The 25,373-nt window shown below is 45.9% G+C and overlaps 1 protein-coding gene and 1 long non-coding RNA gene across 8 annotated transcripts in view; one reads left to right on the forward strand and one right to left on the reverse strand.

Annotated features, from left to right (window-relative positions):
• Positions 1-9,656: 9,656 nt before the first annotated feature.
• LOC309626976 lies at positions 9,657-14,514 on the reverse strand. 3 transcript variants are annotated; one of them, XR_014243471.1, is made up of 4 exons: positions 14,118-14,514; positions 13,808-13,933; positions 11,787-12,457; positions 9,657-9,970 (listed from the first exon to the last, which is right to left on the reverse strand). It is a non-coding gene; the product is annotated as an uncharacterized lncRNA (long non-coding RNA). The 3 variants fall into 3 exon arrangements; XR_014243472.1 differs by having other exon boundaries at positions 13,673-13,933; XR_014243473.1 differs by having other exon boundaries at positions 11,787-12,460; positions 13,673-13,933.
• ZNF710 (zinc finger protein 710) overlaps positions 12,457-25,373 on the forward strand; it is a 67,150-nt gene continuing 54,233 nt past the window's right edge. Inside the window, exons 1-4 of one of the 5 annotated variants that reach the window (XM_082388327.1) lie at positions 12,457-13,109; positions 14,522-14,602; positions 15,095-15,186; positions 15,628-15,714. In XM_082388327.1, the coding sequence (XP_082244453.1) occupies positions 15,698-15,714 (17 nt within the window). In that variant the 5' untranslated portion in view covers positions 12,457-13,109; positions 14,522-14,602; positions 15,095-15,186; positions 15,628-15,697. Of the gene's footprint in view, positions 13,110-14,521; positions 14,603-15,094; positions 15,187-15,245; positions 15,715-25,373 lie in introns of those variants that run through there. The other 4 variants (XM_082388325.1, XM_082388326.1, XM_082388329.1 and 1 more) reach the window with 4 other exon arrangements.

The following is a 25,373-nucleotide window of genomic DNA, read 5'->3' on the forward strand; positions in this document are numbered from 1 at the left end:
ATTGACGGGAGCCCAGTGTGGGGACAGGTTTGGCGTGGAGACTTGCCTGTTTTAGATAAGTGACGTGTAAAGAGAACATGCAAGTGGGGACTTCCCTGGTGGCTCAGTGATTAAGACTCCATGCTCCCAACACAGGGGACCCGGGTTCAATCCCTGGTCAGGGAACTAAGATCCCACATGCATGCCACAACTTAGAGTTTGCATGCCGCAACAAAGGAGCCTGCCTGCTGCAAGTAAGACCCGGTGCAACCAAATAAATAAATAAAATATTAAAAAAAAAAAAAAAAAAAGAACACGCAAGTGGAGATGGCCAGCAGCCATGAGATGCACAAGTTCAAATCCACGACCTACCTGTGCTGCGCTGTAAGAGGCCAGGTCTTTAGAGAATGATGTACCAGCTACCATTTGCTAACCCTTTACTGTGCCTGACCCAATGCTCATGCTTCACTTTCTCATTAAATCCTCTCCACAGCCCTTGGAGGGGAGCTCTGTTCTTGTCCTCCATTTAGAAAAGTAAAAAATGAGTTCAGGAAGGTTCGATTACTTTCCTGGTGTCAAGTAGGTAGTAGGTAGAGCTGAGTTTCAACCCAGGTTGTCCAGATCCAGAAAAAGAGACGTGAATCATCTGCAGGCACACAGCAGCTCCACTGTGCCAGCCCACACAGTGTAGACTTGTGCAGCTCAAGTGTGAACAAATGCTGGGGAATCTAGACAGCAAAAGAGAAGGTCCCTATCCCCAAGGATGTCCACTCTACTCCAAGTGCTTCAGAATCCCTTTGTATTCATCATTCCTGCCCACCTCTTCCCATGGTTTCCTACCAGCTCAAGGAAGCCCTAAAGCCAACCTTCCCCCCATGCTCTGGTGCTCAGTCCCTAAGAAAGGACACTTGTGTGGGGGCACTAGACAAAATAGCCTCAATTTTTTCTGCAGACTGGGCCACCCCACCAGCTCTCTGCAGATCTCTTTCTTTCTCCCCACACTGCACTCTGTTGCAGAGAAGGAAGGGAGGCAAAGTAGGGGCAGGACAGGACCATCTACCCCATAGGAAGGGATGGGCAGCCAACACCGGCAAAATCTCCAGTTGGGAAGATCCGGGCAGGGTCCCCCATCCTCCTCTCTGCTGCAGGTTCCCGCAAGTTGCCCATTTCCCAAGATTGAGCTGGTCCTGGGGCCCAGAAGAGATGTTGGAATTCTGATCTTCAGTGACAGCTTTCACTCTGGATTTATTTAAATGACTGTGAGTGCGAACATTTTCTTCTAGTTTTGTTTCTGGTATTTTCTTTTCAGTGACCTGACTCATTGTATCTTTTAACTGTTTATCTATTGGGATCTTACAGTTTAAAAAATCATTTATACAAGTTCTTTATATAATTTTTAAAAAGGCTTTAAAAGTATTTAACAGTCTTTTTTAGTTTTGTCATCACTTTTTCTTTAAAAATTACACAAGTGATACATGAGTATATTCTTGTATGAAATTAAAATTCATACAGTTCAAATAAAGCAAATGTCCCCTTAGCCCACTCCAAATGCTATCAGTTTGTGTGTATTCCTCCTCACCACTTCCTAGGTATTTACACACCTAATATATTCACAAAAATATATAGCTTTCTTTTGTGTACATTTTTCTTCATTATGTGAACATTATGTGAACTAACCGCAACTTGCCTTCTTCGCTTAATATCTCTTAGAGATAATTTTTGTTTTCTTACCATGGTAAAGTTTGACTTATTTATACAACCAAAAATGTTCTCTTTTCCCTTGATTCTTCCATTCGTTCTAAGCTTAGGAAGTCATTTCTTCTTCAGGTGTTTGAAAGTGTCTATTTTCTCTTCCTTACAACATTTTTACATTTGATCTTTATTATGATTGTTATTAAGTTCAGATAGAATTTATTTGTTGTATTATGTGAGGTGAGGATACAATTTTTTTTTTTCCTAAACTGCCAGCCAGTAGCCCAAAATAATTTTTAAAATAACCTTTTCTGGGCTTCCCTGGTGGCACAGTGGTTAAGAATCCGCCTGCCAACGCAGGAGACATGGGTTCGAGCCCTGGTCTGGGAGGATCCCACATGCCGCGGAGCAACTAAGCCCGTGCGCCATAACTACTGAGCCTGCACTCTAGAGCCTGCGAGCCACAACTACTGAGCCCACGTGCCACAACTACTGAAGCCCACGTGCCTAGAGCCCGTGCTCTGCAACAAGAGAAGCCACTGCTGTGAGAAGCCCGTGCACCACAACGAAGAGTAGCCCCCGCTCAGCGCAACTAGAGAAAGCCTGCGTGCAGCAACAAAGACCCAACGCAGCCAAAAATAAAAATAAATAAATTTATTTAAAAAATAATAATAATAACCTTTTCTTTTCCTGATGATGGTACTTTATTACACATTAAATTAATATGTGTATCATCATCTCATTCTGAGTACCCTATTTTAAGCTACTAAAACAACTATATATTTTTGTCCTAATACCACAGAATTTTAAATATCACAATTTTCTAATATGTTTTGTGGCTAGATGGTCTATTCCTTCTATCCTTACTCTTATTTTACAAAACTTTCTTTGAAATTCTACCTATTTATTCTGCTAAATGAATTTTATAATCTTTTTTGTAAAGGTTTGAAAAAAAATCACATTTGGATTTGCATTAAGCCTGTAAATTAATTTGACCGTTCCATCTTTACATCATTTAGCTTTTGCATCAGGCATAAAGTATATCTCTCCATAGTCAAATCTTTTCTTTTGGGACTTCCCTGACGGTCCAGTGGTTAAGACTCTGTGCTTCCAATGCAAGGGACTCGGGTTTGATCCCTGGTGGGGGAACTAAGATCTCACGTGCCGTGCGGCCAAAAAAAAAAATAAAAAACCACCAAAAAAAAGTCTTTTCTTTTACGCCTTAGGAAAAAAAAATGTAGTTTTCTTCATATAGAAAATGCTATATTCTGGATTAGTTTATATAACCCATGCCTCAAAACTTTAGAAGACACACCCTCTTCCTCAGTAAAACCACCTGAACTCACAACTTTGGGGAAAAACATTCTTGATATCTGTCTTAAATTCTTCCTCAATTCATTTATTCATTAAACTAGTATTTATTTCAAGTGCCTGCTATGCCAGAGATCCAGTTCTGTGCAGTAGGGATACAGCAGCAAACAAAACAGTTTAACAGTTTTCTTTCTTTTTTTTTTTTTTTTGGCTGCTCCTCGCAGCTTACAGGATCTTAATTCCCTGACCAGGGGCTGAACCTGGGCCACAGCAGTGAAAGAGCCGAGTCCTAACCACTGGACCGCCAGGGAATTCCCAAAACAGTTTTCTTACAATTATCTCAAAATATAACGTTTAATTAAACACATACACACACACACACATACACAATTATCTCAAAATAAAAAGTTTAATTAAAAAAACAAAACAAAGTTCTCTCTTCTCAGGAAGCTCGTATTCTAGTGGGGAAAGAAAAAGAGAAACAAGTAAGAAATTAGGCATATGTCACATCAGATGGTGTGAAATGCTGCCAAGAAAAAGTACAGCTTTGGAAAGCTGGTCGGGGGCAGGCACTCTGTCCACCGCTTCCGACCAGAAGCTGAAGGAGGTGGTTTAGATTTTCTACTTCTGATTCTGTCAGAGAAACTTCTCTATTTTTTTTTTCCAAAAAATTATCTCTGAAGTTTTCAAATTTGTCAACAATTTCACATCATACTCTTTTTTTCTTTTAAGTCTATTTTTGTCATTTCCACCATTTCGCCTTAAGTTGTGTTTGTTTCTGCTTTTTTTCCTTAGTTACATTTGTCCATTGTATTATTTAGATCTTCTTTTTACAAAAAGAACCAACTCAAGGACATATGTAATAATTCAACAGTTGTTCTATTTTCTAATTTATTTTTTTCTGTTTCTTTTCCTGATCTCTTCCTGCCTCATCTTTATTTGGGGTTTTTGTTTTTGCACATTTCTAAATTATTATTTTGTTTGTATAAATTTTTCTGGGTTTAATAATAAAATCATTTAAAAAACTAAACAAAATTTTGAGTAAAGCTTTGCACGCATACTGTTGGTTTTCCTAGGTGTGGTTCTTCTTTGTGTTTTTTTCTAAATTGTCACAACTCCATATATCTATATATACAATTAACTGAGTCACTACACACCTGAAACTAACATGATATTGTAAATCAACTATTCTTCAATTAAAAAACAGTTAGATGTGGGACTTCCCTGGTAGTCCAGTGGGTAAGGCTCCGGGCTCCCAATGCAGGGGGCCAGGGTTCGATCCCTGGTCGGGGAGCTAGACCCCACATGCCACAACTAAGAGTTTGCATGCTGCAACTAAGAAGTCCGCATGCCGCAACTAAAAAAAAAGGATCCCGCATGCCACAACTAAAGATCCCATGTGCCTCAACTAAGACCCGGAGCAACCAAAATAAAAAAATAAATAAAAAGTTAAAAAGTTAGACACACACAAAGAAAACTGTGTTCACGCAAAAAATAAAATAAAGGCAGTGAAGCTCACACACACACACACACAAAACCCACTTAATTCCTGACTTCCTCCTTTATCCAAAAGCTATTTTGGAAAATTTAAATAGTCAATTTCTAACATTAATTTCTAGTTTTAGCATATTGTGAACAAAGGACGTGATCCATAGGACATTTGTACTTCGAATTTATTGGGATTTTCTTTGTGGAGGAAACTGTGATCCATTTTTAAAATTATTTTCTGCGTCCTGGAAAATAGGCTGAGTTAATTTACAGCCTAAGCCAAAAGTCAGTATGTCTTCAGGAACTGGGGAAAAGAACAAAATGTGAACAGGAAGTAAGCTTCAAAGAGGAAGTGATTTTGATACAGAGGGGACAAAGAACTGGTTTTTTCAGTACTGACTAAAGGCCAGGCACTATGCTAGGCACTTTGCATGTATTGTCTTATTTCAAGGTGAGGCAGGATTCTTCAGAGCAGGAAACGGCCCCCCAGGGAGGTTAAGTAACTTCCTAAAGTCTGTTGCCTGCTCACAGCCCTGTCTCCCTTGCTTTGCTGAGCACGTTCCCACTTTTCCTTCAAGACTCAGTTTAAACATCACCTCTTCTAAGGTTTCCCAAAGAGAAGAGTTGGGCACCCCTCTTCTACTCCTGTAAAAGTCATCCCTAGTCATATCTGTCACCCTTGGTTACCTGGGAGACCCTTAAGGATGGCCAGCACATTGCGGGTTCTCAGTAAATATTTGTTGATGTAGTGAAGAATAAATGTAAAAAGACCAAAATAAAGGACAAAAAAGAGAGTTCCTGTATGAAGAATGAACATAGCAACACCATCACCCTATGGTACTCCTCCCCCTCCCCTGCCAAGCAGGTGATGCCTCGGGGTTTACAAGTAATAATACTGACATTAATAGCTTGTTCTATATGCAAAGTGTTTGCTGTCTACGCAGCATTATCCTACCTGCATTATCTCATTTGGTCTCCAAGAACATAAGTCACCTTAAGCCCCATTTTCTAGGTAGTAAAGCATTTAGAAACTGAGTCTGGCCAAGAGCAGCAGCTTGCAAGTTGCCGTAGCCAAGAGCTCCTCAGACTCCACTCAATGCCACATTCAAACTTGAACCCAGGTCCCTCCTGACGCCAAAGCAGACATGCAGACACACTCCTGCACGTGCACACACACACACACACACACCTTGCTGCCTTGGTGGAGAAGACTCTAAATTCCCCTCCTGTCTTGCTCATCATCATGGTTTCACAATGGAGTCTTTCTTCTTCAGACAACATGTTTAATTAACGCCTTAAAGGAAATTCATGAGAATGATCCCTGATGTTACATTCTCATTCATTCATCAGTTCTTATGGACAATAAACACTGACTAAACATTTACTGAGCCCCTGTTATGGATGCAGAGCCAGGTACTCTGCTGACCCTGGACACTGCGACCCAGGTGCAGGCTGAGAAGGACAACTTGGGGGGACCTTCAGGGCAGCTCTGCCCACCGCTTCCAGGCCTGCCTCCTCCTCCCCCACCCTCCCAGTTCCCAAACCACACCCTCTTTATCTCCCTTCACAAAAAGCCCCATTCACTTTTTGCACAATACACTTTCACAATAGATAGTCTATTCAACCCAGAGCCCAAATCATCAGCAACCAAAATGCTGGTTCCTCTTTCCTCCTAGGTCTTCAAACATTTCCAGGGGAGGAGAAATAATTGCATTCTGTAGTGTAACTTCCTGTTTGCTTGGCTGTTTCTCCTGTGAACTGGAAGATCCTTGAAGGCCTGGCCTGGGTCTTTTCACCATTGACTGTGGAGTGAATGAGAAACCCAGGTCTTGTTCTCTAAATATATAGGTTATTGTTTAAAATAATATAATCATTACAGAAATTTGTCAAATACACTAAGACAGAGAAGAAACTAAAAATCACCTATAATTCCAACAAACACAAATAACTTTTAAACTTGATTGTATTTCCTCTCAAGTATTTTATATGTATTTTTTGGGATAAATATATATGTATATACAAAATTGGACAAAAATATAATTGCACATGCAATTTTGTATCTCACTCACTATATCACAAACATTTCCAGGTCATTAAATATTCTTCAAAAACATGGTTTTTAATAGCTATGCAGTATTATATCAAACGTGCATGCCATAACTTCTTTAAACATTTCCTTGCTGTTGAATACTTGGGTTATTGCTTTCTTCCCTCTGTCCTTTTCCTTTTTTTGGGGGGGGGGTTGTAATTTTTGCCAACATAAATAACACTTTGATAAACACCCTTAACTCACATCTTTTTTTTAAAAAATTATTATTTATTTATTTTATTTAGTTTTGGCTGCATTGGCTCTTAGTTGAGGTGCGTGGGCTCTCTAGTTGTGGCTTGTGGGTTTTCTCTTCTCTAGTTGTGGTGCACAGGCTCCAGGGCACGTTGGCTCTGTAGTTTGCGGCACAAGAGCTCTAGCTGAGGTGCGCAAGCTCAGTAGTTGTGGCGTGCAGGTTTAGTTGCTCCACGGCATGTGGGATCTTAGTTCCCTGACCAGGGATGGAACCCGAGTCCCCTGCATTGTAAGGCAGATTCTTTACCACTGGACCACCAGGGAAGTCCCTTAACTCAAATCTTTGTCCACACTGATGACTCTCCCTCCAATAGATTTCTAGAACTAAAGTTACTAATCAAAAGACATAAACTTTTTTTTTTTTTTTTAATTGGCTGTGTTGGGTCTTCGTTGCTACGCGGGGGCTTTCTCTAGTTGCAGCGAGCGGGGCTACTCTTCGTTGTGGTGAGCAGGCTTCTCATTGCGGTGGCTTCCCTTGTTGCGGAGCACGGGCTCTAGGAGTGCGGGCTTCAGTAGTTGTGTCATGCAGGCTTCAGTAGTTGTGGCTCGTGGGCTCTAGAGCACAGGCTCAGTAGCTGTGGCTCCCAGGCTTAGTTGCTCCACGGCATGTGGGATCTTCCTGGACAAGGGCTCGAACCTGTGTCTCCTGCATTGGCAGTCGGATTCTTAACCACTGAGCCACTAGGGAAGTCCCATCATTGTGGCTTTTATGTTTTTAATTTTTTCTAACTGTTTAGTGAAGCTAGCAGTTTCCTGTTTATGGTAGGTGTCCCATGTTTCTTTTAGCTTATTTTTATTCTTATATTTATGCAAATAAGGCCAGTTAACTTACTGGTCCAAACCATGATGGGAATAAAGCCATGCAACTATGCACCCTTGGTCAAAAGGGGGATCAGAGGAGGTGTACCCTGTCATTATTCCTTGAAAAATAATGCACAAATGTCAGATGTTCACCCCATCTATCCACACAGACTTTTGCTTTCTTTGGGTTTTCCCTGCAAACCCTGAGTCTTCCTAAATTGCTACTACACTTATGAGAATTTTGAGCTGCTGCCCAACACAACTTCTGTGGGACTCCAGTCATTGACTTAGTTCTCGGTGACTCTCCAGTTCTGGGTCCCCCTGCCACAAGCCCATCCTTTCAGGAACCCTAGGTCCACCTCTGTTCTCTGCAGCCCCATTTAGTTCTGCCCTGGGGTCCTGCATCTTCCATTGGCTGGACTCCAGTGGGGACGTTTGATACTCAAAATCAAATATTAGACATTGCAAAGTCACTGATGTATATTTTTAATGTTTGTTTGGTTCTGCCAATGAAAGAAACAGATTTTAATAATCATCTGCTAATCTCCCAGCAGTTACTCTGATGAACACGTCAATTGGAACACGGAAGAGCTGTGTTTCATCCCTTTACTCAGCTTACTCGAGTCCTCAGATTTTCAGAGATGGATACAAACATTCTGGAAGGTCTGTGACATGAATGCATCCTCCCTCAGGGAAATCATGAGCATGAATAAACCTTATACTAACAAATCTTCTCTCCCGTTCCAGCTGTGGGGCTGGGGAGCAACTGTGGGGCTCCTGAAATGCCCAGGGGGACGCCTCCTTTATTGCTTCTGCATCGGAACAGCTGATTTCTTTCTCTCTAGTGTGAGTCTGGAGGCTTCCTTCCTGGGTTTGAGGAGGTCAGGGGATTTGGCTAAAGGTGGTGGCATCTGACTGTGAGCTTAGGCCCTTGCTAGTACCTCCTAACATTCATTCACACAGGCTTCACAATTTCCCAAATACAGTATCATGCATTACATGTCATTTATCACCTGCTTTCATTCCTCCCAACAACCCCAGGAGATGGACATTACTGAAGTTACTCAGGTGTCAGAGAAGGAAGTGGGTCACCTGCCCAGACTGGTTCTCACAGGGAGGTGATCTGGGAGAGAAAACGGGGAGGTATGAGGAGGGGACACGCTAAAGAAAAGGAGAAAACAGAGATGCTGAAAGGAACTCCCAACTGGAAACTCTGGCTGCAAATTCTGGCTCAGTCACTCAATAGCTATGACCTTGGAAAACTTTTAAACTTCGTTGTGCCTCAGTCTCCTCAGCTGTAAAATGATGATCAGAATATGACATTGGGAATTCACTGGCAATCCAGTGGTTAAGACTTCGCCCTTCCACTGCAAAGGGCACGGGTTTGATCCCTGGTCGGGGAACTAAAACCCTGCATGCCACGCAGCGCAGCCGGGGGGAAGAATATGATATTTACCTGGCACAAAGGTGACTGTACAGTATGTCTATCAATCATAGTGGGTCCATAAAAGTGAAAAACTGGAAATATCCCACAAGTCCAGCAATTTGTTTAAACAGGTAAGATAAATGCATACCATGGAATAACATCATTTGTTAGGAATGATAATGTGGATGTTTACAGACAGGGAGAGATATTTGTGACATATTATGGGGTAAAAGTGGTTGCCATTCAGTAGGAATAGTGTTACGTCATTTTTGTTAATTTTGTTAAAATAATATATTTACGTGTATAGTCATTCATTTAACAATATTCACCTTGCATAGTTTTATTACTATGTGCATTTTACATGTAGATACGTGGATATAAAATGTCCAAGGACACACACAAAAATATAATGTCTCTACTGGAGTTCTCTTTCAGTTTTGCTTAGCTGGTTATCAAATTCTCTCACAATGAACTTGTGTCATAAAGAAATAATAGAAGCGTAAAAGGTTTACAATGCAGGAACTGGAACCCGGGTGTCTGTCTGGATCCAGGGGGCATTTTGTTGGTGCCAAGTTCACCTGCAGGTTGCTTGAAAAATGAGGAACCCAAGCAAAGGACTAAGAGGTTTTGAGAGATTTAATTCAGGCTCTGGAAGAGTCAAAAGTCTCTTTCTCCCCCTCTGTTCTCCCCAGTGTGAACTTCTGTGTCTACTTCTCTCCACTGAGCAAACACAGCCAGGCGCCTGCTCCTATCGGCCCTCCAGGATTTTACGAGGCCCACTCTCTTCTGATTCCTATTTGTTCTTCAGGCAGGCTACACCTCCACTGATCAGGCCAGGCCTTGGTAACCACAGTCTTCACATTCCAGTCCTGTTCCTGAGACAACACACTGGCCATCTTGGTCAGACGTAGGTATTCCCCAATCCCAGCCACCTGTGGGGACACAGGGTATCCTCTGAAGGAATGCTTCCTTCACAGCCAGCTCATTGCATTTCGGGCATGGTGACTCACTCTAGTTTCAACCCAGAACATAAATCTCATTTCTGGGTTGTAAGGGCACCTCCCTGTCACTCCTTGATCTATAATAACAATGAATAAAAGCTACCATGTATTGGAGCTTATGTGCCAGACACTGAGCTAGGCATGTCTTAAGCCTTTTAAGCCTTGCAGAAACCCTGTGAGTCAAGTGTTTTCACCCCATTTCACAGATGAGAAAACTTATATTCAGAGAGGTCAGCTGGCCCAGGGATATACAGCAAACAAGCCTGGGCGCTTAAACATAAGACACTGTCTCTGCAACCCACTGGTCTTCTTACCCCTATCTTATAAGGAAGGAAACTATAATCACCCAAGTTCATGAAGTTAGCAAGTGGGAGAGGCTAAAATCTGAAGAGCCCCCTGATATCCAGCCCCCTCCCTTACTTATTGCCTGACACATTCCCCACTCTCCCCTCCCCCGCCTTGTGCCCTGACACCAAAGTGTCCCCACTCCCCCACTGTACTCTCCACTGCAGCAAATACGTGTGGAGGTTCCAAGAACCTGCAAGAATGTGCTCTCTTGCCTTGGGGCCTTTGGACAGGCTGTGCCTTCCTATGCGTTTACCTGGCACAGGCGTACGCATCTAGATGTAACCTCCTCCAGGAGAAGCCATCCTTGACCACCCTAGTCCAAGCACCCTTTTTTTAGGTGCTTCCTTGGTTCATCCTTAACATGTAACATGTGGCATTGTGGTTGCCTGCCTTCTTGTTTCCTCCCCTGCCAGTCTGCAAAGCCTAAGTGAGGACCGCCTGTGCCATTGGTTGTTAGGTGCTTAGCACCCAAGCATAGGAGCGGGCACAGAGTAGGTACTTGGTAAGCATTTGTTACATGAGTGCTGGACTATCAGAGATGTTTTGCTTTATTTGGAGGGTATAGCTTAGGTGCAGTAAACAGGACCTAAGATGACAGAAATGTAGCTCCCTGTATACCCCATTAAGAGGGCAAAGTCGGGGGGATGCTCTGGGGTCATCCAGGGCTCAGTGCAGTGACATTAAAATCATGGTGTCCTCCTTGCTAAAGCAAGTACCAGGCTACTGTTTTCTCACTCCCAGTCAGAAACAAATCATGTTCTGAGTGACTGGAGTCATTGCTCACAACACCAGGAGCTGGTTTAGGGTGGGGTGAGGGTCAGTGGCCTTGGGGCTCCAGTCTGTAAAGGCCCAGGCCTGCGGGCTGGGGGGAGGGGTGAAGAGTGGCAGGTCCTGTCCCCGGGAGGCTGCAGTCACTGAGGGGGAGAGACAATGAGGCTCAGCATCTGCTCCTAGCTGGGAGAAGGGACCCTCCAGTGAAAAGCCAGGGAGAGCAGGGAAGTGTGGGAGGAATTGATGAGGAGAAGGGGTGGAGCCAAGGAGACGCAGCCGGGAGGAAGGAAGAGAAGGGGAAGGAAGAGAGGAGGGAGGGGAGAGGATCCAGGCTTTCCTTCCTCTCGATGACCTGGTCCTGAGCTGCAGTCTCCTCTGGCATTGTTTCCTGTGGAAACTCTCAGGGCCCATGAAGACTCATGTTTCCAACGTTTCTCCCCAGCCCCTGGCAGTAGCCCCAGTCTAAGTGCCGGGCATCCAGCAGGTGCTCAATACTTCCTTGGGCAAAAGAGAAATGTGGCCAACTTTGCTCTGGGAACTTTCCCCCCGTTTTCTCCCCACCTCTCTGGAGAAGCAGAAGGCAGAGCAGGTATTGGGAACACGCCCAGGCGCCCCATGAATAACTGACCCTTCGGGGAGGCTCTACCGCGTCCTGTCCGAGGGCTCGGAGTGGAGAAGCGGCTGGAGGTTAGAGGCCGAGAGTCGGGTCGGAAGCCGGGGAAAGGCAAGGCTGTGCCAAGCCCCGAGGCCCTGCAGGAAGGCGCCAGGGGCTTGACCCCCGCGCTGCCAACGGCCACGCCTCAGCGCCCCCCAGCAGTGCGCCAGGGGGCGAAGGCCCGGGCCGTGGGATTGGCGAGCCCACGAGGGGCCGATCCCAGCGGCTCCTCGGAGCCCCTTCCCCACCCGGGCCCTGGCGCTCGCAGTCCGCACCGCTCCCTCGAGTCTGGACGTCCAGGGCTCTGCAAACAGCTGTTTAAAGGCTTCTTACAGTTTAGTGCTCCGCGGGGATGTTTGTTCCACGCCCATCTGCCTACTTTAAAAATACATAAGTGAAGAACACACCCAGCCTTCCACCTCTGCCTGGGGAGGGGCGGGCTCCGCGGCCCCCGCCCGCACTTCGGAAGGAACCCGCGTCCCCCCCAGCCCCACCGACTCTCCTCTCGGGAGGACGCCCCAAGCTTCCCACGGTGGGGGGTCCCCTGGCCCTCTTTGTGCCGGGCAGGACCGGGCCCCCCATTTCCATGCGAGGTTCTGATGCTCCCCCTCTCTCCCGCTTCAGTTAATCTTTGTTCCCCTTTTCTGCTGAGGAGAAAAAAAGAGAGAGAAAGAAAAGGAGGAAAAAAGGCGTGACTTGATTTTCAAACGAAACTCCCACAGCAAACAAAACCCTTTTAGAGAAATAAGAAAGGAGGAAGAAGGAAGAAAAGAGGGAAGAAAAAAAGAGAGAGAGAAAACCCTTCAGGCTTTCAATTTGAGTGGGAGAGTTGAACCGAAAGAAAGAGAAAGAAAGGAAGAAAAATCCTCTCTGCGGTAGAAAGAGAAAAGAAAACTTGGGCTGACAAGAGGGGGGTGTTGGGGGGTGGAAGGAAGTGAGAAAACAAAAGAGAGATAAAAGGGCTGCTTTTCTGTCTCTCTTCCTCCGCGAGCTGGGTTAGGAGGAGCTGTTTTGCATCCCTTCACGTCAGCCCTGCCTCATTCCCTTCTTCCAGGGAGGGAGAGAGAGCGAGCGAGAGAGAGAGAGAGAGAGAGAGGAGAGGGAGAGAGAGGGGGAGAGAGAGAGAGAGAGAGAGAGAGAAAAAGAGGAGCCGGAGGGAGGGCGGCAGGAGCAGGCGGCGGGCGCGCGTGGAGGCGGGCGGCGGGCGCGCAGCAGCAGCCCGGGCGGTGGGCAGCCAGGAGCCCCCGGCCCCGGCCCGCCACGGGCCCCAGCGCAGGAGCCGCGCCCGGACCCAGGGTGAGTGTCCCGCGCGGCCCCGGGCCCCCGAACCCGCAACCCCGGGCGGCGCGCCGGCGGGGACGCGGGGGGCGCGGGGGTGGGTCACTGCGGCCGCGGCCGACCCGCCCCCCGCCTGTCCCCGGGGACGGCCGCGCGCAGGCCCGCGCTGCAAACATGTCGTCTTTTCCTTTTACTTCCACATTCCCTCATGCCGGAGAGCTGGAGGGAGACATGGAGAGCCGGGGAAAGAGGGAGAGATGGCGTCTGGCGGGGGGGGGGGGGGCGGGGGTGTGGAGGGGGAGGGGGAAGGGAAGGAGGGAGCGAGCGAGCGAAAGAGGGCGAGAGCGAGGAGAGCGCGCGAATGAGAGAGAGAGAAAGGGAGGGGAGAGAGAGAGAGAAGCAAAAATGAAAGGAAAGCGCGGCGGCGGCGGCGGGGCGGGAGGCCCGGAGGCGGCGGCGGCGGCGGCTCACGGGCCCGCACGTGGGTGTCCCGGCGCCCAGTACGCTCCCCCCGCTGCCCGCCCGGGACTCAAAGTTTCACCCCCTCGCCCCGCCGCCGCGCCCCGCCGCTGCCCACAAACTTTATTCTCCCGGCGGGTGGGGTTGCTGCGCGTCCCCGCCGTCCGGTGTGGGGGAGGGCTGGGCGCGCCGCCGGGGTGTCGGGGGCGCCCCCGGGGCAGCAGGCCGCCGCACGCCCCGCTCCCCGGGGCGGGGACCTGTTGAAGGCGCTCGCCGGCCGGCTGGGTCTCCACGGCCTGTCCTTAGCCTCCTCAGTCTCAGTTCCCCTTCCTTGTCGCCCACTCTCTCCGTCTCCTCGCGGTCATTTTCCTAATTGGACAGAGCTGTGGGGTGTGATCGCCGGCGTCAGATTAGTGGCCCCGAGGCTGCCAGGTGGGCGCGGGGACTCGGGGACCAACGGGACAGCCCCCGCCAGCGTGCAGAGCCCACAGATCCGGCCCTCGTGCCACCGCCCCCCTAACCGCGGACTTGCTAACTAGTGCGTATCGGTTTTTTTTTCCAACTTGCCTTTTAAGATGACTTTTATGGTGGCTGCAACTGCTTCCCTCCAGTCTGAGCAGTAGTTTGGGAAGATTTAAGAGGCCAGGGAGGTGCTTGCGTGGGTTTTAGCTAACCCGAAACGATCATTAATGTATCTCTAAGCTCTGCGATGGTTCGGGCAAGGCGTAGCCGCAGCCCGGTGCGTCTTCACAGGGTCACTACGAGGTGCTGGTCCTTCCCGGTCTGAGCAGTCCAATGAGGGACTGTCCTCGTGGCCCACCCTAGAGCAGCGGGCCGAGCGCCCTGACTGCTAAGGGCACCCAGAGCGCCTTTATTTCTGTGCAAAATGGAAACTCCCAGCCGGTGTAGACCTGGAGGGGACATAACCAGTTCCAGTGGGCGCCTGGGAAACTCACAAGATTCCCCCATAGGTGTGCGGAGAGGGACTTTGAACCTTGGGGGTCACCCAGCCAACTTTGAAGCTGCTCTTTCAGTCCTGCCTTTGTACACGTGTAAGTAAAAACAGTCAAAGTTCATTTCTGCCAAGTAGAGGGCCTGGAGCCTGCATCCCTGTTTTGCCCTCACCAGGGGCTTTCAAAGGACCCGCCAGGCCAGGTGGGGGAGGGGAAGTAAACCACCCCTAATTGTCTTTAGACTTTAGAAAATGCATTCTTAGTGTTTGTGATCAAAGCCATGGGCCTGTCTGGTTTTGATTTTTGAGACTTAGTATGGCTGTCCCTTTCTCGTTTGTTTTAAAGCGAATGTTATTTTCTAGAGCTCTCATGGTGGTTTTGTCAGCTGGCCCTCGAACATCGCGTCGCTCTGTGCCAGGCACCTGCCAGTCTGGGAACAGGACCTCTAATTAGTCACCTGTAGTTCTAGCCACACTAGTGCTCCAGTAACCTGCAGGACCCGGCTTTCTTGCATGAGGGCAGTGGGGGTAGGGCTGCTTTCTTTAGGGTAGGGGGAGTTGGCCATTTGGGTCACATTTTTCTTTCCTCCAGGCTCACCTGGTTGCCTGTATGCCCATGGAGGCAGATGCAGTGAGTTGCAGTGGGAGCAGAGGTTCACTCTTCTCCTCAGAGCGGATTACCGGGTGAGTCCTTGTCCTGTGGTGTGTGGCCAGCGGGCCATTTGTTCTGCACTTGGGTCACTTCCATTCCAACCAGGCATTTTTTACCAGGGAGACTTATTTTAGGCTCCCTGTCCAGAGACAAGGAGATGGACAAGGTCTGGAATGGTTTTTTGAGTTGGAGGAAGGGAGACTAATGGGCCCACCGGAGATTTTGCATGCCTTCTATTTTAGGTTTGCCTTGTGGCCCAGGGATATTTCTATCAGAGTTGTGCTTGGAAAGCTCAAGTTTGACGTTAGAAGGGAGTAAATAAGTAAAGGAGTAGTCGGGTGCATCTCAGGATGCTGTCCACAGGCTCCTCATCGGGCTTGCTCACCCCCCGGATCTGAGGGCAGGGGCTCATTTTGTTGAATTAAGGAATCTGTGAATCTGCTGTGTCTCATGTTAATGGTGGTTGATCCCAGCCCTTAGACTGCAAAACTGGAAGAGGACCTTAGAGGTTGTCTGAAGAAAGTGAGGCATGAGAAAAGCTCCATGCCTGAAATCACACAGTAAGTGACAGAGCCAGCACTCAAACATGGGCTTTCAAAGTCCATTTCCAGTGCTGTTAACACAAGGCTGCTGCCTGTATTCCTGCTGGGGAACCCGAATCAGGCTTCATCCGAAGAATGTGGCTGTGAGAACATGAAAACATGGGCTTATCCTACCCTCATGAGATAAGTAAACGAAGGACCTTATTTTCTAGTTGTGTTACACGTACTGTTCTGGAGGATTTGACGGCTGGTGTGACTACCTGGGGAAACCGGGTGTTTCTGGCTGTTACAATGCATACTTCTTCAACGTCTACCAGTTAGCGGGGCAGCAGTTTAGTCATCGGGATGTGCCCAAGTCACACTGAGCATTATTTGATCTGGATTGTTTTCTTCATGCTTTGTACTTGTGTATGATTTATTTAGGCTTGGTCAGGGAAAAGAATGGGGACATAAGGAAGGGCCAGAGACCCGAACTGATCTCTATTCGTGGGTTAGATCTCTTACTACTTTCAGTTCATGAGGATAGAGGTCTTTCTTTGTTCATTGCTAAGCCCTTGTGCCTAGAACAGGGCCTGTCACATAGTGGGCCCTCGATAAATACTTGTTGAATAAGGGTACTGGACATTAGGAAAAAGATTTCCTTCCCAGAAGGGACCCACAAATGACACACAGAGGCAGAGACAGGGAGGTGATTGATGGGAACTGCAGAGTTTTGCAGTGAGTCATTGCTTAGAACAAGCTCCAGACAGGTAAGGCAGGAGGGGCTGGGAAGAGTAAATTTTGAATGAGGTGGAGCCACTGGGTGGAGACTTGTGTGAAACAATAGAGAGATCTTGAATTGGACCAGATATGGGGAGGATAATAATAATCGTAGATCTTGGGCCAGGCTTGTGTAAGTGATTTATGTGTATCATCTCCCTTAGTCCTCACAGGTGCTAGTTGCTGCATTGTTATTCCCATTTGGCAGATTGGGAAACTGGAGCACAGAGAGATTAGTTACATACAAGGGCACAGAACTGGTGGTGTCTGAACCCAGGCGGACTGACTTGGCCACCCTAGAATGATGATGAGTTCAGATATCTCTGCCCACTCCAAGGAGCTGGGCATTCAGAGCTTTGGGGTTGCTAGAAAGGATGGCAGCAGAAAAATTGGAAAAGAAATTGTTGGTCTGCAACAGAATGAGGCTGGTTAGGGAGGAGGCCCTCTGCTTCTTTTGCCAAGGCCCTTACAGTGTCTGAGGACTGTAAGGGAATATTTACTGGGGACCTAATTATTACCCAGGCAGAGTGGCTAGTACCAGATTGGGACTGTTTTGCACTTGATAAAGATTTTTTTTTTACTTTATCCCACTATTCAAATTTATTTTTATTTACCACATATATTTATTCAATACATCTTTGATAAAGATTTAGGAGACTTTTTTTTTTTTTTAAAGGTTGCTTTTCAAGTTACATTTTAGTCGGCATGTATTTGAAACTGGTGGAAATTTTAAAGCCAGAAGTGTCACCCTTGGCCATGAGGCCTCTAGAAGGTGTTTCCCACCAGTGCAAGCCTTCCCTTCCTCCTCCAAGGATGCTGGTCCAGGCTGCTCCGGCCCACAACAGCTGCCCTTTTATCGACAGTCTGCTGGTCTGGTCCTCGTGGAGCTTGCAGTCTCCCTGGGAGACAGACATTAAACTAATAATTAAACAAATACTCTTTAATTACAGTTGTTATAAATGCTTCAAAGGAAAAAGTACAGAGACCATGGGAGCTGATAATCAGGGAGGACGGGGGAAGGGAGGCTTTCCTGAAGAAAGGGCATTTAAACAGCCACGCAAAGGGTGGGTGAAGAGGCTTTAACCAGGTGGGATAGTCCATTAGCCTTGATGTAAACTCTTGCTACTCTGTATGTGGTCCATGCACCAGCGGCATCAGCATCACCTGAGAGCTTGTTAGAAATGCAGGACCTCGGGCCTACCCCAGACCTGCTGAATCTGCATCTTAACAAGATTCCCGTGCATGGTAAAGTCTAAGAAATACTGATGGAATCAAAGTACCGAACTGGGAGGTTCACAGCTTTGCTGCGAATGAGTTGGGTGACTCAGGCAAGTCACCCAACTTGGAATGACTTGGAGGAGTGATAACGAGGGAATTAGATCATCCCACAAGTTCCTTCTGGCTTCTCAGATCTTTGGCTTTTGCTGGTGTGTGCTGTCTCCAAGCTTACTGAGGGAAAGGACCTGGGCTTACACAGCATCCACCTCTACGGTGCCTTTGCTGGGGGCCAGCACATGCTCTGGTCTGACTTCAGTAAGCACTAAGGAGGGGCCAGACCATCCTTTGGGGAAAGTTGAGAATAATTCGCAAACAGCATGTGGAGCTTTGTGGCACACAGAGAGATTGTCTTAAGGTGACCCAGAGATGAGTTGACCTGAAGCGAGAGAAAGATTGGCAAGGGTCAAAGGGGCTTTGAGGAAGAAAGGTGTAACATTTCTGCCAAAAGTGGAGCCAACTGAGGGCAGGAGGAACCTGCTTAACAGTTCCATGCATGTGAACATAATACTTCAGGAATTGCCGTGGTATTCTGCCCCTGAGATCCTCTTATCACTTTAGAGAGAACCAGAGCGCTGGAACCAGGACTTCTTGACCCTTGCACCTGTGGATGGGCTTCAGCTACACCTGCAACTGTGCAGAGGGTTACATGTGTGTGCACTTTTCTAGGGAGAGGACCTGTAGCTTTCACCAGCCTCAAAGGGGTCTGCGGCCTCCCAGAACTAGGGGCAAAGGACTTTCTTGACTAATCTCTCCCCGCTCTTTTATTATGCAGTGCTTACTATGTGCCAGGCACTATTCTAAGCACTTTCCGTATATTAGCTCATTTAGGTTGAATACTTTTCCGGAGTTCACACACCTAGTAAGTTTGAGAACCAGGATTGGCACCCAGGCAGTCAGACCCCAGAGTCCCTGCTAGCAAAGCCTACCTTAGTAACAGGGCAGGTGGGGCTAAGGGAGAGCTCTTTTTGGTAGAACAAAAATTGAGATTATAGAGGCCCCCACTTTACAAGTAAGCATCTTCCAATAGTTCGTGTGTAAAACTGAAAGGATTTTCCCAAGGAAATGTGTTACAAATAGCACAGGGTTGCCATGCTAGCCCGTGAGAGCCTGTGTTACTATTGGGCCCAACTCATGATTGTTTGCAAAAAAAAAAAAAAAAAAAAATTTAGAAAACAAGACTGCTTCAGTACTGCAAGGTAAATTAAGAATTCTAGAATCGGATAGAAGGTGCTTGAACACAGTCAAATAAGGGGGGGTGAGGTGGTCGCAGGAAATTGGGGTAGATTCTGAAAGGGGGGGGAATTAAAGGATGTTAGAGGCCAAAGCAGGGCCAAATGTATGTCGAATCAGCAGCTTCAAAAGGTAAAATAACTGGCTTTTATTACCTACTAATTAGTGTGTGTAGCTCACAGACCTGACCCTTCCGCCACCCCTAGTGCCTTACCCCAAGTACACAGGCCTTTTGTTTTCTCTCTTACTCATTTCTGTGCCATTTGAATATATACCTGTCTGTATTATCTTTATAATCTATATATTTGTAAATGGAGTAAAGGGACTATTAAAAGTGGGTTGATCTCTAGAGGGGTTTTGATTCTGTCTTCTACAACCATCATCAGAAAGGAGTTTCTGATATTAAATACATATGCTCTATCATGTGTATATTTTGGGAGTACCGAGAGAACTGTTGGAAATGTGAGGATTTTCAATGCAGTTGGAAGTTGAGAATAAGGGATCACATTGTGGCCCAACTGCCTTCCCTTTCTTCCTTCCCTGCCCCCCAGGGTATAATAAACAGGGAATCAAAATCAGGTAAGAATGATCACTACAGAAAGCAGGAATGTCCACCCTGCAGATTTACATGGGAGACTAGAACTTCTGTGATGACTCTTGGTTATGTGTGGTTTGTCTTTTGGATCGGAAGGTTGTCCTGCATGGTTTTGGTAAAAAAAAGTTGTACAAACTTTAATGGTTGCTTTATGCGCCACGTCAGAATGTCCTCACAAGGACCACACCTGAGCGGGCCTCTCAGTAAGCATTAGGGACCCTTTGGAGGCTGGCGGTACTGGTTGGTTAACCCCACCCTGTGATGTCCAATCCTGGGGTCCCTAGGCCCACAGTCTCAACCTCCCATCCATTTGCTAGGCACAGGACCACTGTGGACTTGCCATTACCTGGAAGCAGGTCACCTCTGAAATTCTGAATTCTTCCAAGCCCCCTACTGCGCATCCCTACTTGAAGCAACCCCACCCACCCCTGCCCCAAGCTGGGATACCTCTGCCTGCTCACCTGGGCCTCATGCCCACCATCAACCCTCGTTCCCATGTCCTGCCCAGGCTGCCTCCCTACGACTGAGCACTGGACATCCTCCTGTGCCCCAGTTCCCCGCTACAGCTACCGACACACCTGTCTCCCTCTCCTTTGGCCCTGCCTCTCCCCTGCCCCCCTTCCATTTCACTTCTTTTCACCCTAGGACTTCACAAAGAAGAGGCCACACTTTCCATCCCTACTTCCTCTCTCCCCCTCTCCTCTCCAGCAGCAGAGTTTCACCCCCACTCCCAGATGTCCCCAGCTACCTCCTGATCACATCTGGTGGCCTCTACTTACCCGGCTTCTCTGTAGCTGTACTGTCGTGATACTCTTGCCCATCGTGGGTTCTGGCTCCTCACTCTGGGTCCTGCTCCTGCCTCTCTAATCCTGCTTTTTCTGCCACTCCTTCCTCTCCTGGCTATGCTTTGGTGCCTCAGCCACAGTTCTTTGCTACTTGCTTCGCGTCCATGTCTATGGCTTCACCCTGCACAGTGAGGACTCTTTGGCCTGTATCCCTGCCCTCATGTCTCCTATGAACTACCTAGTGCTGGGATTACATTAGTTATAGTTTTGGGTATATATGGATATCTTCCTACCATCTTAGTTTGTGTTTTCTGTTTCTTCTTTTTCTGATTCTTTCCTCTCTGTTGTTTTTTTTTTTTTTTCTCTACTCTTTTTCTCTTTACTGCTTTGGAACTTATATACTCTATTTCTGTCCTTTTGATGCATGCAGACTGCATAAGGTTTAAAGTTAGTTGGTATCCATATCTTTTTTCAGGTAATGCAGTGCAATGAAAGGTTAGTTAACCTTTGATTTTCCACATAGTTATCATATTGTTTACCCATATTTCTCCCTGCATCTCAGGCTTTCCTTCTGGAATCAGAACATCATGTGGTGGAGGTGTTTTAATCATAAACTTTCAGTTCCTGTTTGACTAAAATTTTATTTCATATTTATTAAGAGATTGTTTTACTGGGTATAAAACATTAGCTTGACAGTTATTTTCTCTTAGTATTGAAAGATGGTATTCTACTATCTTCCAGCTTTCCTTATTGATATTGAGAAGTTAGTAGCCCAGTTATTGATCTTAGGTAATTTCTTCTCTCTGGTTGTTGTTTTGTTGTTGTTGTGGTGGTGGTGGTGGTGGTGGTGTGTGTTCACGCACGTGTGCACGTGTGTGTGTTTTGCAGTTTAATGCATTTAGGTGTGGATTTTATTTTATTTGTCTAAGGATTCATTAGACTTCCTGAAACCAGAGATTAGTGACTTTGATCAGTTCTAGAAAATTTTCATCCTTTATCTCTTTGACTTTTATCTCTCTATCATTCTGTCTCTGGTTTCTCCTTGGGAACTCCAATTAGATATATGTTAGATCTTATTCTATCCTTTACATCTCCTTGACATCTTAACTTCTTTTTTTTTTTTAATTTTTATTGGAGTATAGTTGCTTTATAATGTTAGTTTCTGCTGTACAGCAAAGTGAATCAGCTATACATATACATATATCCACTCTTTTTTAGATTTCCTTCCCATTTAGGTCACCACAGAGCACTGAGTAGAATTCCCTGTGCTATACAGTAGGTTCTCATTAGTTATCTATTTTATATATGGTAGTGTATATATGTCAATCCCAATCTCCCAATTCATCCCACGCCCCCCTCTCTTAACTTCTTTTTCATTTTCAGTCTTTTGTTTTTTTATAGTGTTTTCTGGGTAATTTCTTATTTGTCTTCCAGCTCATTAATTCTCTCTTCAGTTATCTCTAATTTTCTGTTCAGCCCTTCCACTGAGATATTTTTAATATCACTATTAATGCAAAGATTTTTTTAAAAAATAATTTTATTTATTTGGCTGCACTGGGTCTTCATTGCTGCGTGCAGGCTTTCTCTAGTTGTGATGAGTAGGGGCTACTCTTCGCTGCAGTGTGCAGGCTTCTAATTGCGGTGGCTTCTCTTGTTGCGGAGCATGGGCTCTGGGTGCACGGCTTCAGTAGTTGTGGCTCGTGGGCTCTAGAGCGCAGGCTCAGTAGTTGTGGTGCACAGGTTTAGTTGTTCCGTGGCAAGTGGGATCTTCCAGGACCAGTGATTGAACCCGTGTCCCCTGCATTGGCAGGTGGATTCTTAACCGCTGTGCAACCAGGGAAGTCCAACTCAGAGATTTTAATATACTTTATGTGTTTTAATCCATTGTAGTTATTTTCTTTGATGTTCATTCTTTAAGTTTTTAATCTGGATGAGCATCATGTTTCTATTTTATCATTTTTCAAGTATGTGTGACTTTTTAAAAATAATCTTACTCTTTTTTAAAAAAAACATATTTATTTATTTATTTAACTTTTGGCTGCATTGGGTCTTTGTTCCTGTGTGCAGGCTTTCTTTAGTTGCGGCGAGTGGGGGCTACTTTTCATTGCGGTGCGTGGGCTTCTCATTGTGGTGGCTTCTCTTGCTGCAGAGCACGGGCTCTAGGCGCGTGGGCTTCAGTAGTTGTGCCACGTGGGCTTAGTAGCTGTGGCTCACGGGCTCTAGAGTGCAGGCTCAGTAGTTGTGGCACACGGGCTTAGTTGCTCCATGGCATGTGGGATCTTCCCGGACCAGGGCTTGAACCTGTGTCCCCTGCCTTGGCAGGCGGATTCTTAACCACTGTGCCACCAGGGAAGCCCAATAATCTCTTACTCTTTACCTGGGTTTTTAAATCCTCATTTCCTTAATCATATTAAACATCCTTTTTTTTTTTTGTATCCAGTAATTCTAGTATCTGAAGTATTTACAAGTGTAGTTCTGTTGTTTGATGATTCTGCTCCCTCCTACTCATGAGGGCTTATTTCTTTTTGTGATTTTCTATTGTGAGCTTATGTTTGTTAGAATTCTATCTGTGAGAATTCTTTAAGGTGTGGGGTGAGAGTACATTCTTCCAGGGAGAATATGTGTTGCCTTCTGCCAGACACCTTAAGACCCTACAGATGGGTCATTTATTTATAATTCTTAGCTTGCAGTTTTGAGGACCAGAGCCCAAACCCACTTGAGGGCTGGCTAATGACCACAGATTCTCAGAGGAGCCTTTTCATTTAAAACTCTGCCCACAGCTAACACTAAGCCAGAGTACTTCCTTCCTGACGATATACCACCAGACCCCCTACTTTGTCCCATTGTTCCCTTATTGCCAAATGTCTTCTCTCCATATTTGGACAAAGTCCTAGTCATGTCAGGCCCAACTGAAAACTATGTATCTTCTGAGCCTTCTCCATGCCATCCCTTGCAAAATTAACCAGTCCTTCTACATTCATTGGCCATTGTCACCTTACCTATTAGTCTGTGGATGTGTGTGTTCAGACCCCATACTGGACTCAGAACTTCTTAAAAGGTCAGAGCTGTGTCATTTATTTCTGGAGCCCCAGTGCCTGTTCACTGTTGGGCAGAGTAGTTGCTTAATAGATATCTATTGATTGAATGGAATTTATGGCAAAATCAATATTTCTGTTCTTCTTGAATAGTAATTAAAAAAAATCACAAGCACTAAGCTACCCTGTGATCTTGGACAGGTCCAGTTTACCTCTTTGGATCTGAGTGACCTTAGCTATAAAATGAAGGGATACTTCTGAGATCTCTACTTGCTCTAAGATACTGAGATTCAACATAATTTGTATGACTGTCAGTCATGATAACATGGATCAACTCTTGGCTCACAAATGGAATGAAGGGATGGGAGGGCCTTGGAGAGACAGAGCGTGATTCTGAGATAAAGGGGCATGATTTGGAAGAGAAGAAAGAAAAGGGACTTAAAGATAAATTAATATGAAAGGTGACATTTTAGAAAGGTGGCATTTTAAAATTTGTGACTTGAGACAACCTGATGGCTGTCTAAAAAAAGAACACTTTATAACAAAATAAATTTCAGATGGATTAAAGATGTTAAATATAAAAAATGAACTCAGGGAAAATACTTTTTAACTTTGACTTAAAACCCAGAATCCATAGAAGAAAAGATTAATATGTCTGACCCTACACAAGTAAAAAATTTTTGTGAGGCAAAATCATCATAAACAGTCAAAAGAGTCTCCTACTTCTCAAAACTGGGAAAACATTTTTGCAACATATATGAGAGATAGGGCTAATTTCCTTAATATCTAAAAAGAGAAAATCAATAAGAAAAAGACTATCAGCCCAATTTTTAAAATGGGCTATGAACCAGTCACAGAAAAGGAAATACAAGTGGTTCTTAACCATATAAGGTGTTCAGCCCCACTAGTAATAAGAGAAGTGTTAACTCTGCTATGGAGAAGTGACAGTGGGAACAGATGCTCTCATAACTGTTGAAAGAGTGTAAGTTGGTACAACCTGTATAAAGAGGGTTTTGACAATATTTATTTATTTAATAAATTTATTTATTTATTTATTTTTGGCTTCATTGGGTCTTTGTTGCTGTACACGGGCTTTCTCTAGTTGAGGTGGGCGGGGAGCTAGTCTTTGTTGTGGTGCGCGGGCTTCTCATTGCGGTGGCTTCTCTTGTTGCGGAGCAAGGGCTCTAGGCGCACAGGCTTCAGTAGTTGTGGCACACAGGCTCAGTAGTTGTGGTGCACGGGCTTAGTTGCTCCGCAGTCTGGGATCTTCCCAGACCAGGGCTCGAACCTGTGTCCCCTGCATTGGCAGGTGGATTTTTAACCACTGCGCCACCAGGGAAGCCCAACAATATTTATTAAAAGTGCACAAGCAACTCCACTTCTGGGAGTTCCTCTCACAGATATGAGCATACATGTGAAATGATGCATTTTTCAAGATAGTTCATTGCGTCATTGCTTGTAAAAGCAAAAAAGGGGTGGGGGGAACAACCTTAATGTCCATCACTAGAGAACTGGTAAATAAATTATCCTATAACCATGCAATGCAGCTCTGTGCAGCTGTACAAAAGAATGTAAAAGCTTCCTATGTGTCCATGTGGTTGCTGAGATATTTTCTTAAGTAAGAAAGTAGGAGACAGAATGCCTGGCTGTGCAGCATTCTGCAGGGATACCTAGGAGACTGGTAATAGTGGTTTCCCACAGCAGATGCTGACTTTTCACTGTGTTCCTTTTTCTACACTTTGAATTTTGTACTTTGTGCATATACTACCTAATTTATTTATTTATTTTTGGCCATGCCACGTGTCTTGCGGGATCTTAGTTCCCTGACCAGGGATAGAACCCATGCCCCCTGCAGTGGAAGCACGGAGTCCTAATCACTGGACTGTCAGGAAATTCCCTATATTACCTAATTTAAAAAAAAATTTTTTTAAAGAAGGAGGTTAGGGTGGAAAGAAGGGAGGGTGGGAAGGAGGGAGGAAGGGAAGAAGGATCACA

The sequence above is a fragment of the Balaenoptera borealis genome (assembly GCF_965194805.1).
Source record: "Balaenoptera borealis genome assembly, chromosome: 3".
NCBI lineage: Eukaryota > Metazoa > Chordata > Mammalia > Artiodactyla > Balaenopteridae > Balaenoptera > Balaenoptera borealis.